The sequence below is a fragment of the Pongo pygmaeus genome, chromosome 19 (assembly GCF_028885625.2).
Source record: "Pongo pygmaeus isolate AG05252 chromosome 19, NHGRI_mPonPyg2-v2.0_pri, whole genome shotgun sequence".
NCBI lineage: Eukaryota > Metazoa > Chordata > Mammalia > Primates > Hominidae > Pongo > Pongo pygmaeus.
The window spans coordinates 22,290,976-22,304,041 of NC_072392.2; the positions used below are offsets into that span (position 1 = coordinate 22,290,976).

Consider the following 13,066-nt stretch of genomic DNA (forward strand, 5'->3'; position numbering starts at 1 on the left):
GATGGGATCCACTGAGCTAGACCACTTGGCTCCCTGGCTTCAGCCCCCTTTCCACAGGAGTGAATGCTTCTGTCTCACTGGCATTCCAGACACCACTAGGGTATGAAAAAAAACTCCTGCAGCTAAGTCGGTGTCTGCCCAAACAGCCACCCATTTTATGCTTGAAACCCAGGGCCCTGGTGGTGTAGGCACCTGAGGGAATCTCCTGGTCTGTGGGTTGTGAAGACTGTGAGAAAAGTGTAGTGTCTGGTCTAGAGTGCACCATTCCTCATGGCACAGTCTCTCAAGGCTTCCCTTGGCTAGGGGAGGGAGTTCCCCGACCCCTTGTGCTTCCCAAGTGAGGCGACGCCCCACCCTGCTAAAATGTTCAGTTTTCATGTAATAGCTTTAGTCAGTCATAGACCTGTGTTTACAAAAGAAAGGCAACAGTGATCCTCTGTTTTAGCCACAAAAAGATCTATGTCTACTGAAAATTCATTGAAAGACTCATATTTATATAACCATATTTGTCCTTCAGTTTCATAGATCACTGGATTTGTGTTCAGCAGTTTTTAAAAATCTCTCTATCCGTGTATGCATCCATATATGAATGTATCTATCTACATATGTAGATAAGTATGAATGTTTGCATGTATGTGTTTACCTATCTATCTATGATCTATCTAGTCCCTTGGTTCTCATCTGTGATGCCACGATTCAATCAAAGAAAAGCAATATAGCATCACTGCTGTGACATGGTTACTCCACGTGCAGTATAGCATAGGATTTGGTCAGCCTCCTCAACCATTTTCTTGTCTACTTGATTTTAGAGTCAGTTCTTACTAACAGGAAGCTACTAATTAGTTGATATTAAAACCAGCCCTTGTTTAGTCATTTTACTTCAATAATATAGTTTTTATTGTTTAGGCATTTTATAAACTTAACCTTTCTCTTGCTATCTCTCCAGAAAGATGACAAGCCTGCACTTATAGTTTTGCAGCTACAGATAATTGTACAAATAACTAAATATTGTTAATATTTAGTTCTTGGATAGTTCTTGGATGCATTTGCCGTAGTTCTTGGATAGTTCAATCTGGAAGCACTCCTACTCAGCCCTGGAGGCAGAAGTTTGGGTTGAAGCATGCCAGGGGCTTGGGGCCAGATGCCGAAGGGTGGTGGGTGACCACACCCTACCCCAACCACCTGGAGTTCTGCTCCCATCCTGGGCAGACCTGCAGACCCTTCAGGCCCTGAACCTGCTTTTTTGCCTCCAGACCTTTGCCCAAGTTGTTCCCTCAGTCCAAACCCCCTTCCCTTCCATCCTCCCAGCTCTGATTCTGAGAGCAGCCCTGGCCACCTCCCCTAGTAATCCCTCTGGGATGCCTGCACTACACTTCCCTCCCCACAGCACCACAGGGCACTGGTGCTGCCTCTCCCTGGAGCCCAGGTCCTGCTACTAGTCTTTTCAGAAGCCTGTGGGCTGCACGGGCCTGCTTCAGGGCTGCCCGAGACCTCTACCACTGTGCAAAAGCATGGGTCAGTCAAACCGACCAGCTAGCCCCAGCCGCCCACTGCCCAGCAAGCCCCAGAGGCCCTCACATGTGCGAGGCGAGCCGTGTGAGGGAGCTGAGGCCGCTGCCACCCACACCCAGCAGGACTGCATTGCCCAGCACCTGGCGTAGGGTGCAGCTGATGTGGCAGATGTGGCTCATAGCGTCCATGAAGAGGACCAGCTTCAGCTTGGCTGTGTTGATCTGGTTGTAGTCCTCTATGTACTCCTCGATCACCTGCATCATCTGCACACCAAGGCAAGGATGGGGAAGGTGGGGTCTCTCTTACTGTAGGGGTCTCTCTTACTGCTCCCCCCTACCCACCCACTTTCTTCTCTGTCCTGACTGAGAAGCACAGGTGCCTTGACCACCCTGTGACCCAGCCAGCTGCATGTTTCCCCTGCAGGCTCAAGCCCAAGCTGAACATTCCCAAACACTGATAAACTTGCTTAGATTGTTGCTCAAAACACTGAGGGATTGACCTAGTGTGGTGGCTCACACCTGTAATCCCAGCACTGTGGGAAGCCAAGGTGGGAGGATCACTTGAGCCCAGGAGTTCAACACCAGCCTGGGCAACATGGCAAAACTCTGCCTCTACCAAAAATAAAAATAAAAATAAAAATTAGCTGGGCATGATGGTGCATGCCTGTGGTCCCAGCTACTCAGGAGGCTGAGGTGGGATGACTGATAGAGCCCATGAGGTGGAGGCTGCAGTAAGCCAAGTTCGTGCCACTACCCTCCAGCCTGGGTGATGGAGCAAGACCCAGTCACATACACACACACAAACAAAAACAAAAGCAAAAACAAAACCCACAGAGGGATCAAGCATATTGTTAAATACATAGAAGCTAGCCCCAGCCCACCCAAATTCCTTCAGTCCTCATGTGAACTCCATAACTCGTATGACTCCCTCGTTGCAGACATACCGAGCTAGAACATCTCTGCTCTCTCCCGTACGTGAGTTCCCCTAATAAATGCTCTGGACTAATTACCCTGTAATTCAATGCTGCTTTCTTTGGAATCTCAACCAGCCCAATCTAGGGATGGCTTGGGGGCAGTCCCTTGTAGGAACTTGCTTGCTGCCACTTTTGGGGCGACTCCAGCCATGGGCTCAGCTGATCAGAACACCGTGTACCGGGGCCCTCCCTGACTGGGAGCTCACCTGCCACAGCATACCCCATTCCTCCTGTGCATGGTGGGGATGCTGGGCCTTAAGAAGCCAGTCCCCCTGCTTCTTAAGCCTGACATAGGGACACATGGAGGCCTAAGAGTTGGGTCAGAGCCCTGACTGCTCCTTCTGGGGCTCACCAGGGTGTGCTGACCCTGGGACCCTGGTGGGAGCTCTGGGAATTAGGAGAGGATGCGTGTGGAGAGAAACTGTCAGGAGGCCTGCTTCAGCCATGCAACACTGGGGCCAAGTGAGGCCTCTTCCCTGCCTCTCTGGGGTCCTGACTGAGACCCATGGCGCCAGGCCCTGCCCCCCACCCCCTGTGGAGGGATGATTGCCCCTGTGTCTAGAGTCCATCTCAGCTGGACCACAAGCTGGTTCTCAAGAGATAAGCAAAGAAACTGGTACCCAGAGAGAGCAAGGGCATGCCGGGAATCTCCTGGAGCTGGCCTTCTTACCCTGCATCCTGGCCCCCTGGTTATAGTGTGGTGGTCTGTTAGTGGTGACTGCAAGGGGCCTGGGCCCCAGGGAGGCAGATTGAAGAGGACTCCACCAGGGGTAGGGTGCCTGCCTGGGCCCCTCACCTTACTCTCACTGGTGATGAACTCGTAGGACTTTACATCGGAGCCTGGTGACATGAAGTCCCCTTAAAGAATGGGCTGGAAAGGGCAGACCTTGTTGAAGGTCACCTCCCACTGCTCCATGCAGCACTTGAGGAGCTGGTTGAACCAGCTGCGGTCCTTCTCATTCACCAGTCAGTCCCAGAACACGTGGCAGTTCTCGTGATACCACAGTTGCAGCAGCTGCACTTGGTCCTGCGGTAGCCCCAGCATCGGTGCCTGTCCTTGGCCCCCGAGCCCTCAGCTATCTCTCAAACCACCAGGCAAGGGAGGGTGGGCCCCAATTCCTGGGGCCCTGACTGGAGCCTGGCTCTCCCACCATGGCCCAGGGACAGTGTGTGGGGGCTGCTGGCAAGTTCAACTGCTGGCTGGCTGAGGATGGGGTGGATTGCACAGTGCTGCCTGGGCCTCCTCATGCCTCAGCTCTGAGTCCAGCTGGCCAAGTGCCCTCTGGGTGTCTGGCTCTGCTAGCTTGTCACAAGCACCTCACTTCCACCTTTTAGCCCCCTGTGGCTCCCCTAACCCCAAACCTGGGAGGGATGCTTGATGCTCCTAACACCTTCCCAACAGCCCACATCTAACCACCCACCAAGCCACACTGACATGACCCACCAATCTCCTCTGAACCTGCCCCTCTCTCCATCTCTGCTGCCGCCTCTGTCCCAGGTTCCCTGCATCTCCCTGGGTGGCAGGACTGCCCTCCAGAAGCTCCCAGCCTTTTCTGTAGACTTTGTTGGCTACAAACGTGGCTACAAGGCCAGGGTCAGCTTCTGTCCTGCTCACCCCATCTCCTTAGCCTGGGCTACACACACACTGGCCGCTCAGTCCCATTCCCAAGTGCAGGTCTGTCCCCCGCCCACCCACATGGCTCCTCATTACACCCTCAGAACAAATTGAAGCTCCATGCTGGCCTCCCACCGTGCCTAGCACCTGGCCCCACCCCTGCCAGTGCCCCTGACACCTGGCTCCCTGCTATACTTCCTCCTCCTTCCACATGGGTGTTTTTGGTTCCCAGAGGGCACCCTGCTCACTGTCCCTCAAGCATTCTCACATGCAGGGCCCACACCAGAAGCCCTCTTTCTCCCTCGTCTTGCCCTGGCTCTCTTATGTGATCCCTGTCTCAGCCACCATTCCAGGTGTGGGTTCAACCAACAAGACTGGGCTCAGCTGCACCAAGGCTGGGCTCTGGAGGGCCTGGCACCTCCATGTTCCAGGAAGCCCCACTCAGGGCCTGTTTGGGCAGGAAGGCCTGAAATTGGTGGGGCTGGGGAGGATGGGGAGAGCAGTGTCGGCACTGGGGAGGGTGCCTGCCCGGTCCTCACCTCGACCTTGGCCGGGTCAGCCATGAGCATGCCTTGGAAGACCTTGGAGAAGTCCCTCAGGTTGAAGGTGTAGTGGGACTTGGCTGGAGTGGGCAGCAGCTGGGAGGTGATGGTGGCATACACCATGATGGTGGCTTCCATAAGGGGCTCCATGAAGTGGGCAATGTAGGGGGCCCCAGCTGGGGGAATAGGAGAGTGGCCTGGGTCACATGCCAGGAGCTCCCTCTGCCACCTCCGCAGGTCCTGACTTCCTTGCCTTTGCTGTGCTGTGCCCTCCCACCAAGCCCCTTCCCCAGCCTTCAGGCTTGGATTCCACGTACCCTTTGGCCCCATCTCGGATGCTCCCAGCTTGGGGGAGGTGAAGAATCTCCTGCTCTGCACTCCCTTATATCTTTATGCTGACATGGCCTGTCAGAGCACTGGGACTCTTCATGGAATTGGGGGTGCTCGTGGGGTCAGTGCTGGGTGGGGCCATTACTGCCTTGTCCTATGGGGGCTGTGCACAGACCTGAACATTCCACCTCTGAGCCGCACGTGGGGAGGGTCTCATGGTCCACGTAGGCCTCAAGATGCCTAAGGTTGGGTGTGGGGAGGCCAGGAGCACACCACCAACCTTGAGGGTTCACTGCCCACTTCAGGGCTGCCCACCCCTCAGCCTGCATTTTCACCACTCACACACCTATAGGCCTGTTCTTTGAAAACTATGCAATTGTGTTCTGGGAACCCAAATTCTGTCAGTGGAAACTTGGCGGAGAAGTGGAAAAAATGGAAAGAAAGGGCGGGAGAGGGGCTTGTCTCTTGACACAGGCACTGGGCACAGAGTGACCCAAACAGACACACTCCTTGCCCTCAAGCTGACATTCTTGTCAGTAAGGATGACAATGAGCGGATTAGCAAGTAACAAAGACAGCAAACAGGTGGCAAGGGCTACGGGCAGCTCTGCAGCAGGAGAGGGGCCCAGGGAGGGCCAGAGATGGGCTTGGGGGTGATTTTATGGGACACTGGGGGAGGCCTCACAGAGGAAGGGGACAGTCAAGCAGAGAAGTGAGATGCAAGCTTGCACATAACTGGAGAAAAATTGTCTCAGGCAGAGGGGACAGCAAGGGCAAAGGCCTGGAGGTGGGAGCAGGCCTGGCATGTTAAGGACCAGCAATAAGGGGGTGAGCAGAAGGCGGTGAGATCAGAGGATGAGGCAGGGCAAACTGAGGACAGCTTTGCCTACCACTGTCAGGACCCGGGCTCTTGCCTGGATGTGATGGGTGAGAGAGGAGGAATGTGGCCTGTTGGAATGATTTCATGGGTCCCTGTGGCCCCAAGCAGAAGATAGACTTTAGGCAGGTGAAGGCAGCCACCAGGAGACCATGGCGGGGCTACAGCACTGGCCGGGTGGGCGAGGACAGGGTGGTGAGCAGTAGTAGCCAATAGGGATGGGTTCTCAAGGGAGAACCTATGGGGCCTCCTGACAGGTGAGCTGTGGGGTGAGGGAAGTGGGGATGGACAATGGCGCCAAGACTCCTTGCCTGGAGCACCTGGAAGGATGGAGCTGCCATCGCCTGAGATGAGAAGAGTGCGGGGACTGGGGCACTTGGGAGTTTGGCTCTGGACAGGTTTGGCCTGAGATACCCTGTGGACATCCCAGGGGAGATGTGGAATCAGGCATTCAGGGAAGAGGTCTGGGCTGAGGAGGTAGACTTGGGAGTTGCCAGCACAAAGATGGTTTTCCCCGTCAGAGGCGGGCTGGGACTGTCTCAGGAGAGTGTGGTTGGAGGGAGAAGAGGCTGGAGACCAAGCCACAGTCCATCTGAGAATGGGCAGCTAGGGATGGGGGAGGCCTGAGAGAAGCCTATGGCAGGAAGGGGACATCTGCCGGTCAGCACTACTGACCCCTGGGAAGGCGAGGACGAGGGCTGACCGCTGGTCTGGCCACAGAAGGCAACTGGTGACAAGAACACTCTCAGAGGGTGAGGGGGGCATTCACAGGAAAGTGGGAGGGGAGGGCAGGTGCTGCGGGAAAGACAATGCTTTGGAGTTTTGCTCAGCCGTGGGCTGGGGCAGGTGGGAAGGGGGCCCAGGGAGGCTGTTTTGCATTTGGTGGTTAAGACAGAGAATGGGGCTTGCTTGTGGAAGGCCCAGTGGCAAAGGGAGTACTGGTGTCGGTGGGGAAGAGGGGAGCCACATTCCCAGGCAGGCCCAGGAGGAGGCTGGGCTTTGCTGTGGAGCAGCAGTCGGTTCCCAGCCACAGGAGGGAAGGCAGGGTGCAGGTAAGCAGGTGGGTGCAGACTCAAAAGGGAGCTGTCTACTGACAGCCTCTTTCAGCTGAAGGCAGGGGGAGGAGGTAGGCCTGGGCAAGGACAGGGACTGCAGTGGTCAGCCGCCTTGCCGCGATGATGGGCAGATTCACCACGATGCCTGCCCCACACAAACCACTCCTGGCTTTCCTGCGCATACCTGCTCCCTGGAGTTCTGATTCTTCACATAGGGTGGGAGTTTTTTGGATTCCCTTATTCATGCATTCATTTTGCATTTAATTTGCATCTATCATCAGCTGGACACTAACACAGGCATGGAAGGGCCGGCTGACTCTAAGAATGGGTGAATGAGCCTATGGGGCAGCCAGTGCCTGTGTCAACCTTCGCTCTGGCACCCAGTGACCCAAGGTCCCTGCATGAACCTGAGGATGGTTCACCACGGTGCCTGGTCCCAGCCTCAACACACCCAATCAGAGCCCAGAGCTCCTCCTGGAACCAGTGCCCCATTCCCGCCCAGGCCCACACTTACACACAGGCTCCCAGTAGCTTTTTTCTCCAAGGAGTCCGTCTAGAGGATGGAGGGAGAAACACTGGGCTCAGGGTTAGGTGGACCTCTTGCTGTTCACCCTGGCCAGGTGAGATAGTGGGGGAAACAGCATCTTGGGGTAAGCTTTTCCCCAAACCCCATAAAGGCTCAGAGACACTCCGTCCATCTTCTCTTGTGGCTTTTCCTGATTTACAAAAGTAACATGCCTCTCCCAGAGTTTCTGGGCAAGTACTAATGTATATGTATGTATGTATGTGAGTGAGTGCATATCTGTGTGTATCACACATCCAGCAATCACCACGTGCCAGGCTTCATGCTAGGTGCTCTACATGCAATATCATACCTAACCCTCATGATCTGGAATGGTAGGTACAGATGAAGAAACAGGCTCAGAGAGATTCATGAGCTGCCAAAGGTCACACAGCTGAGTGAGAGGTGAAGCCAGGGTTGCGGTCATGGTTTGGCCACTCCACCCTTTCTGGTGGCCACCCAGCTGTCCTTGGTGTGGCTCCCTGGCCTGGGCTTCTGCCTTTGTCCATGCTCACCCACACCAATATTCACCCATCCAGTTGCCCAGGATGGTGGAGAAGATGTGTTTCTTGCTGACCTCGTCCATCTCAGCGAAAGACAGGTAGTTGAAGTGATGCATCAGCCGTGGGGTGACGGTGTTCCTGCCTCCACCCAGGGGACCGATGGCACAGACAAAGTTGATGTCCACTAGGTTCTTGAAGGTGCCTGGAGTAGGGGCAGGAAGTCAGGAAGGGCCCTGGCCAGGGCTGCATCATGACCTTTGTGGCTCCTTCTCCATACAAAAATTCAGAATTATACTTTAGAATAGTATTGGAATAAAGACAAATACATCAATATTACACAGGAAAATTTTTCTTTGCCCTAAAAATTCATCCTCCTCTCCTTTAACTTTTTTTTACAAAGTTCAAAAGTACTTTTTATTGCAGACATTTTCATATACAATGTTAGTGAAATCGAGCCCCCTCCCCCCTCTCATGGTGAAGACATATTCTTATCTTATAAAAACATTTCAAGTAACCCTGGACATTTTCATATTACTCTCTTTTTCAGTACCTGGGGATTGGCTTTGGCTAGATTTTCTATTTTAACCCATGCTTCTTCCCGTACTTTCATTTTTAGCTTCTCTTTTAGTTTCTCTGCCTTAAATTGTTGTGTACAGTCATCAGATAGCTTTTGGTTCATTTCCATGAACAGCTTCAGGGCATTGTATATCAAACCATGTATTATCTTGTTCCAATGGGTCTTTGAGTTGTGGTAGAAGGAAGGAAACATGATGGGCAGAATCTTTGCTGCGTTGTCACTGATTAAACTCATGATGTATTCATTATTCCAGTAATAGAGAGCTCGCTCTGCCACCTGGAACTGTGGGCTGGAGACACATTTGGCCAACTGCTGGAAGAGGGGCTCCATGGTCTTCACAAATTCTGATGGTTCTATGACATCTAAAATCGCTTCTAATTCATTTAAGAACATTACTTCTTTTGGACTGTGAGTCTTTGGCCAGTATTTGAGAAGTGCCATCACCACTGGTTCTGTAGGGGTGCTATCCTTTTCTAAAAACTGCACTCCACAGTATGCCAGCTGGGGGTGGTAGACACTCAGAGATTTCACTTTGTTCAAAGGTAGTAACACCTTCAATAAGAAAATCTTGTGTTCTTCTTTTAGTGGTAAGGCAAATCCATTAATTATACTTCCCAATATTTCCAGTAACTCTCCTATGCCGTTATGATGATCTGTTTCATAAATAAACCTATAAAATATATTATCTGTTTTCTGATGTAAGCTCTCAAGCCTAGGAATTTCCCATAGATTCTGTGAAGGGTGGTTTTAAGAAAATCTCTCTCCCGAGGATCTTCACTGTCAAAGAGCTTTAAAAGCTGCAATACAAACTTCTGATCAATATATTTCTTCGCTATATTAGGTTGGAAATCCGGAGACTCTAAAAATCTTAAGAAAAATTTGTAAACAATTGTAGATGAAGCCATGCTGCTTCTAACGTTGGTTCATCTTCCTCTGGGTCAAATTCTGCTCCCCTAGGATTGGAGGAAGGTGGTAATGTTCAAAACATGTTAACTGCAAACATATGGACTACTTCTGGGTAAATAGCTCTGTGATCACGTTCCAATTATGGGTGATATGTTCTACCATTTCACTTAAAGCAGCTCGTTTTATTTCCTTCCACTTTAGGTCACTTAGTGGATCAGAAACAAAGTCAAAAAAGACACAACACTGACATAACTTCTGGATAAAAAGCTTCTCTTGATCAGCAGGAGGAACATCTTTTAAGGATGGTAGTTTTTGAAGTTCTCTATTATTGCTTGCACTAAACCTTGAAGAATTTTGCCGTGTCTTTCTTCACTATGGGCTGAGACAGTACTTTTATTTTAGCAGACACTGTAGACGGGACAGCAACACGGCTGTTTTTCTTGACGGAAATTTGCTCTGATTGTACTGTGTCTTGTCCTTCTTTTGAACTTTTTCCACTCTTCCCTGCTTTTGGTGATTCTTTCTCCTTCTTGTTTTATTCAGCAAGGCTGCAGCGGGCCGCCGCCGCCCTTGCCGCCGCCTGCCCCTGCAGCAGCAGCGCCCCGGCCCCGGCCGTCACGCTCCCGCGGCCACTGCCGCCACCGCCTGGGGACTGAGTCTTTCGCTTGCTCTCGATTCCCCTTTTCCAGGCTTCCAGAGGCCGCGGCAGCCGCGGCGGCGGCGTCTCTCCGCCCCTCCCCGGGCCGGCCCCCCTCCTCCCCTTTAATTTTAAGAGAAATTAAAACATTTTTGTGGGTGCCTTAAAGTATTGTAGGCCTTCAGTGCTGCGCCTCCTGTGCCCCTGCACAGCACGCCTAGCCCTTGCCCTGCGAGCCAGGCAGGCCACACTTACCAATGATCTTGCGGTCGTACCAGCCGCCTTGGTCCATCCACTGGTACAACAGCTCGATGCGTGGCTGTGTATGTCTCCAGGGCCGACATGTTCAGGTCATCGATGAAGAAGATAAAGTTGCACCCCAGAGGTGGTCCAAACACACCCTTCCGCCTGAGGGGAGGGGCTGTGTGAGCCCAGCACCCACAGGCACAAGGTCCTCTGAGAATCCAGGGGCGACGCGGTGGCAGCTTTGCCTCTGGAAAGCCCTTGCTAAATTTCAGCTTCCTCCAAATTGCTAGACGTCTTGACCCACCCTCATCCTTGTTCTGAGTGCCCTGGGATAGCTGGGACAGGCTGACTTGAGTCTGAGCTCCCTCAAAGTGAGTCTCGCCTCCCAGGCAGATGGACAACAGGCTTCTCACAGACAGACCCAGGGCCCTGTCCAAGGGCCCATCCAGGGCAAGCACCCACACGCTGACTGGCTCTGTAGGAATTTTTGATACAGGGAACGCTCTGGAGCTGCCTGTGAGGGAACCCTGGGCCCCTCGGGGGGCTGTCAGCTCCCCCTGGGAGGTTTCTGGCAAACCCAGGAGCATAATTTGGTGGAAAGGTGGGACAGCAGCTGGGTTGGCCAGGCTGGGGGGATGCAGGGGTGAGGAAGGAGGGAGGGGTGCCCTGCCTCTTGTCCAGCTTGCTGTCAATGAGTTCCTGGGTCTGGTTGGCTGAAGTGCGGGCTGAGAAGGTGAGGAAGTGGCTGACGTAATCCAGTGCCAGGTTCTTGAGGAGCTTGTCAGAGATGGTGGGCGTCTTCCCCGTGCCTTTTGGCCCAATGCACAGCACCTGGCAGAGCGGGGATGGCACAGAAGGAGCACGCGGTGGGCCTGGTGCACAGGAGGAGCTGCCCCCCTATCTGTGTGGGAGGCTGGTCGACCCCCAATATAGGCCTTGGGGACAGTGGAGGCAGGGCCTGGGGAGTGCTCATGGGCTTCTTGTTGGTGAGCAGCATGTCCAGTAAATGGGACATCTGCACGGTGTCCATGGTGGGCACAATGATGTTACAGTAGTTGGTGTCTGGTACCATGGTGAATGGAGCTGAGAAGTCCATCCACTTCACCCAGGCAACCTGGAATCATAGGTGGCTCAGCGGTGGGCCTGGAACCCATCCCTGCCCCACTCCTGGCTGCGGCCCCATGGCCAAGTGCAGAAGGGCCAGGAGCTGTAAGGCTGGGCTTTGGCAAGCGGGTCCAGGTGCAGGGCTGCTTCCGGAGGAAACGGAAAGTCCTGTGCCCTGCTTTCTGCATGGGGAGTAGGACTCCCAGCACAAACAGCCAAGAATGTGGACTCTGAGCACAACTGAATAGGAGGGCTCTCCCTGCCCAGGTTGGGGGCTCCCTAAGGACTGCCAGGCCCTGAGTCTCTGCAGAAAGGAGATGCTCCAAGAATTGAACAACCCAGAATGCAAAGGTGTTTGCTGTTTAGTTTCAGGCTACCCAAGAAATGTGGGGACCAGAACCATGGACACTGGTGTCAGCTGGAAGCTGAGAGGCCCCTGGGTCCAGTCTTCCCAACACTGTCCCTGCTTGCACAAATCCTTTCACTCACAGCAGCCCTGATCCAGCTTACAGACATCCCCTGATTGGGGGATCACTATGGCCAAACCAATGCATCCCACTGAGCACAGTCCTAAATGTTAGACCCAAATGTGCCTTAGAAGCCCCCAGCAGGACCCTGCACAGTAATGGACAGGTCTCTGCAGACACCTTCCTACCTCTGTCCTCCTGGGCTGGGGTCTTGACCTTGGGATGAGGATGGGCTCCTGGAGCCCGTGCTAGCTGATAGTAGCGATGAGGGCACAGAAGCAGGCTTCAAAAACTTGCCCCCCAGCCCTGGGGAGACCAGTCTCTGGGAAAATGGGGCTTTTAAGTGGAACTGAGGTGGCCAGTCCCTGGGCTCCGCATCAATGTGGAAGAGGCAGCGTGTATGGCTGGAAAGGAAGGTACTCGAACGTCTCCCCTCTTAGCCCAGCCCTAGGTTCAAGTACAGTTCTGCCACATCTAGAAAATAAGCACAATAATAACCACTCTACAGGGCCATGAGGATTCATGAGATGATGCAAATAACCCCCTCCTGAGACCTGGTGGCCATCAATGTGACCGCTCCCTGTGTGGCCATAATTCATTGCAGGAACAGCAGCCACCCAGTGGTCCCTCCCTGTGCAGTCTCTGGGGAGGGCCTGCAGCCACCTGCCTGTATTCCTCCTCTTCATCCTCATTGTCATTGGTGCCACTGATGCCCGCGTCCTCCAGCCTGTAATCGAACACCAGCCTCTCTTCTGGGAAAAGCAGAGTCAGCTGCCGGGAACCAGGTGGAGAAGCAGGCTGTGAGGCCTGGTAGGACTGAGGCTCCTTGTCCCTGGGGGCCACCGGCTCTCACCTGTTCATTCTCCATCTTGAGCCTTAGCCAGTGGCTGAAGCTGGTGCGGCCACTGCTGTCCCCACTGGCACCCACACTCCAGATCAGGGAGAAGAAGAACCAGGGCTCGATCAACTCTATGATGTGACTCAGCTTTTCAGAGGGTATTTTCTTTAGGCCCTGGGGATGAAGGGAACAGTATCATGCTGAGACAGGAACAGTATCAAGTGGCCTGAGGAAGTGGGGCAGGGGCATGTCTTGACCTCTGCTACACAGCTTTGTTTCTCCACAGCCAGTTGGACAGGTGGTCTCGTGACCCATGTTGCACC

The 13,066-nt window shown here is 53.5% G+C and overlaps 1 protein-coding gene and 1 pseudogene across 1 annotated transcript in view; both read right to left on the minus strand.

The window, feature by feature from the left end:
• Window positions 1-1,018: 1,018 nt before the first annotated feature.
• Window positions 1,019-13,066, minus strand: part of LOC129017532 (dynein axonemal heavy chain 1-like) — a 29,763-nt gene continuing 17,715 nt past the window's right edge. The window contains 12 exon segments of the mRNA XM_054458144.1: window positions 1,019-1,094; window positions 1,579-1,775; window positions 3,282-3,512; window positions 4,640-4,818; window positions 7,418-7,456; window positions 7,997-8,170; window positions 10,344-10,411; window positions 10,413-10,496; window positions 11,005-11,166; window positions 11,309-11,448; window positions 12,569-12,676; window positions 12,759-12,917. Coding sequence (XP_054314119.1) covers window positions 1,019-1,094; window positions 1,579-1,775; window positions 3,282-3,512; window positions 4,640-4,818; window positions 7,418-7,456; window positions 7,997-8,170; window positions 10,344-10,411; window positions 10,413-10,496; window positions 11,005-11,166; window positions 11,309-11,448; window positions 12,569-12,676; window positions 12,759-12,917 — 1,617 coding nt within the window.
• On the minus strand, window positions 8,459-9,830 carry LOC129017771 (serine/threonine-protein phosphatase 2A 56 kDa regulatory subunit gamma isoform-like; annotated as a pseudogene).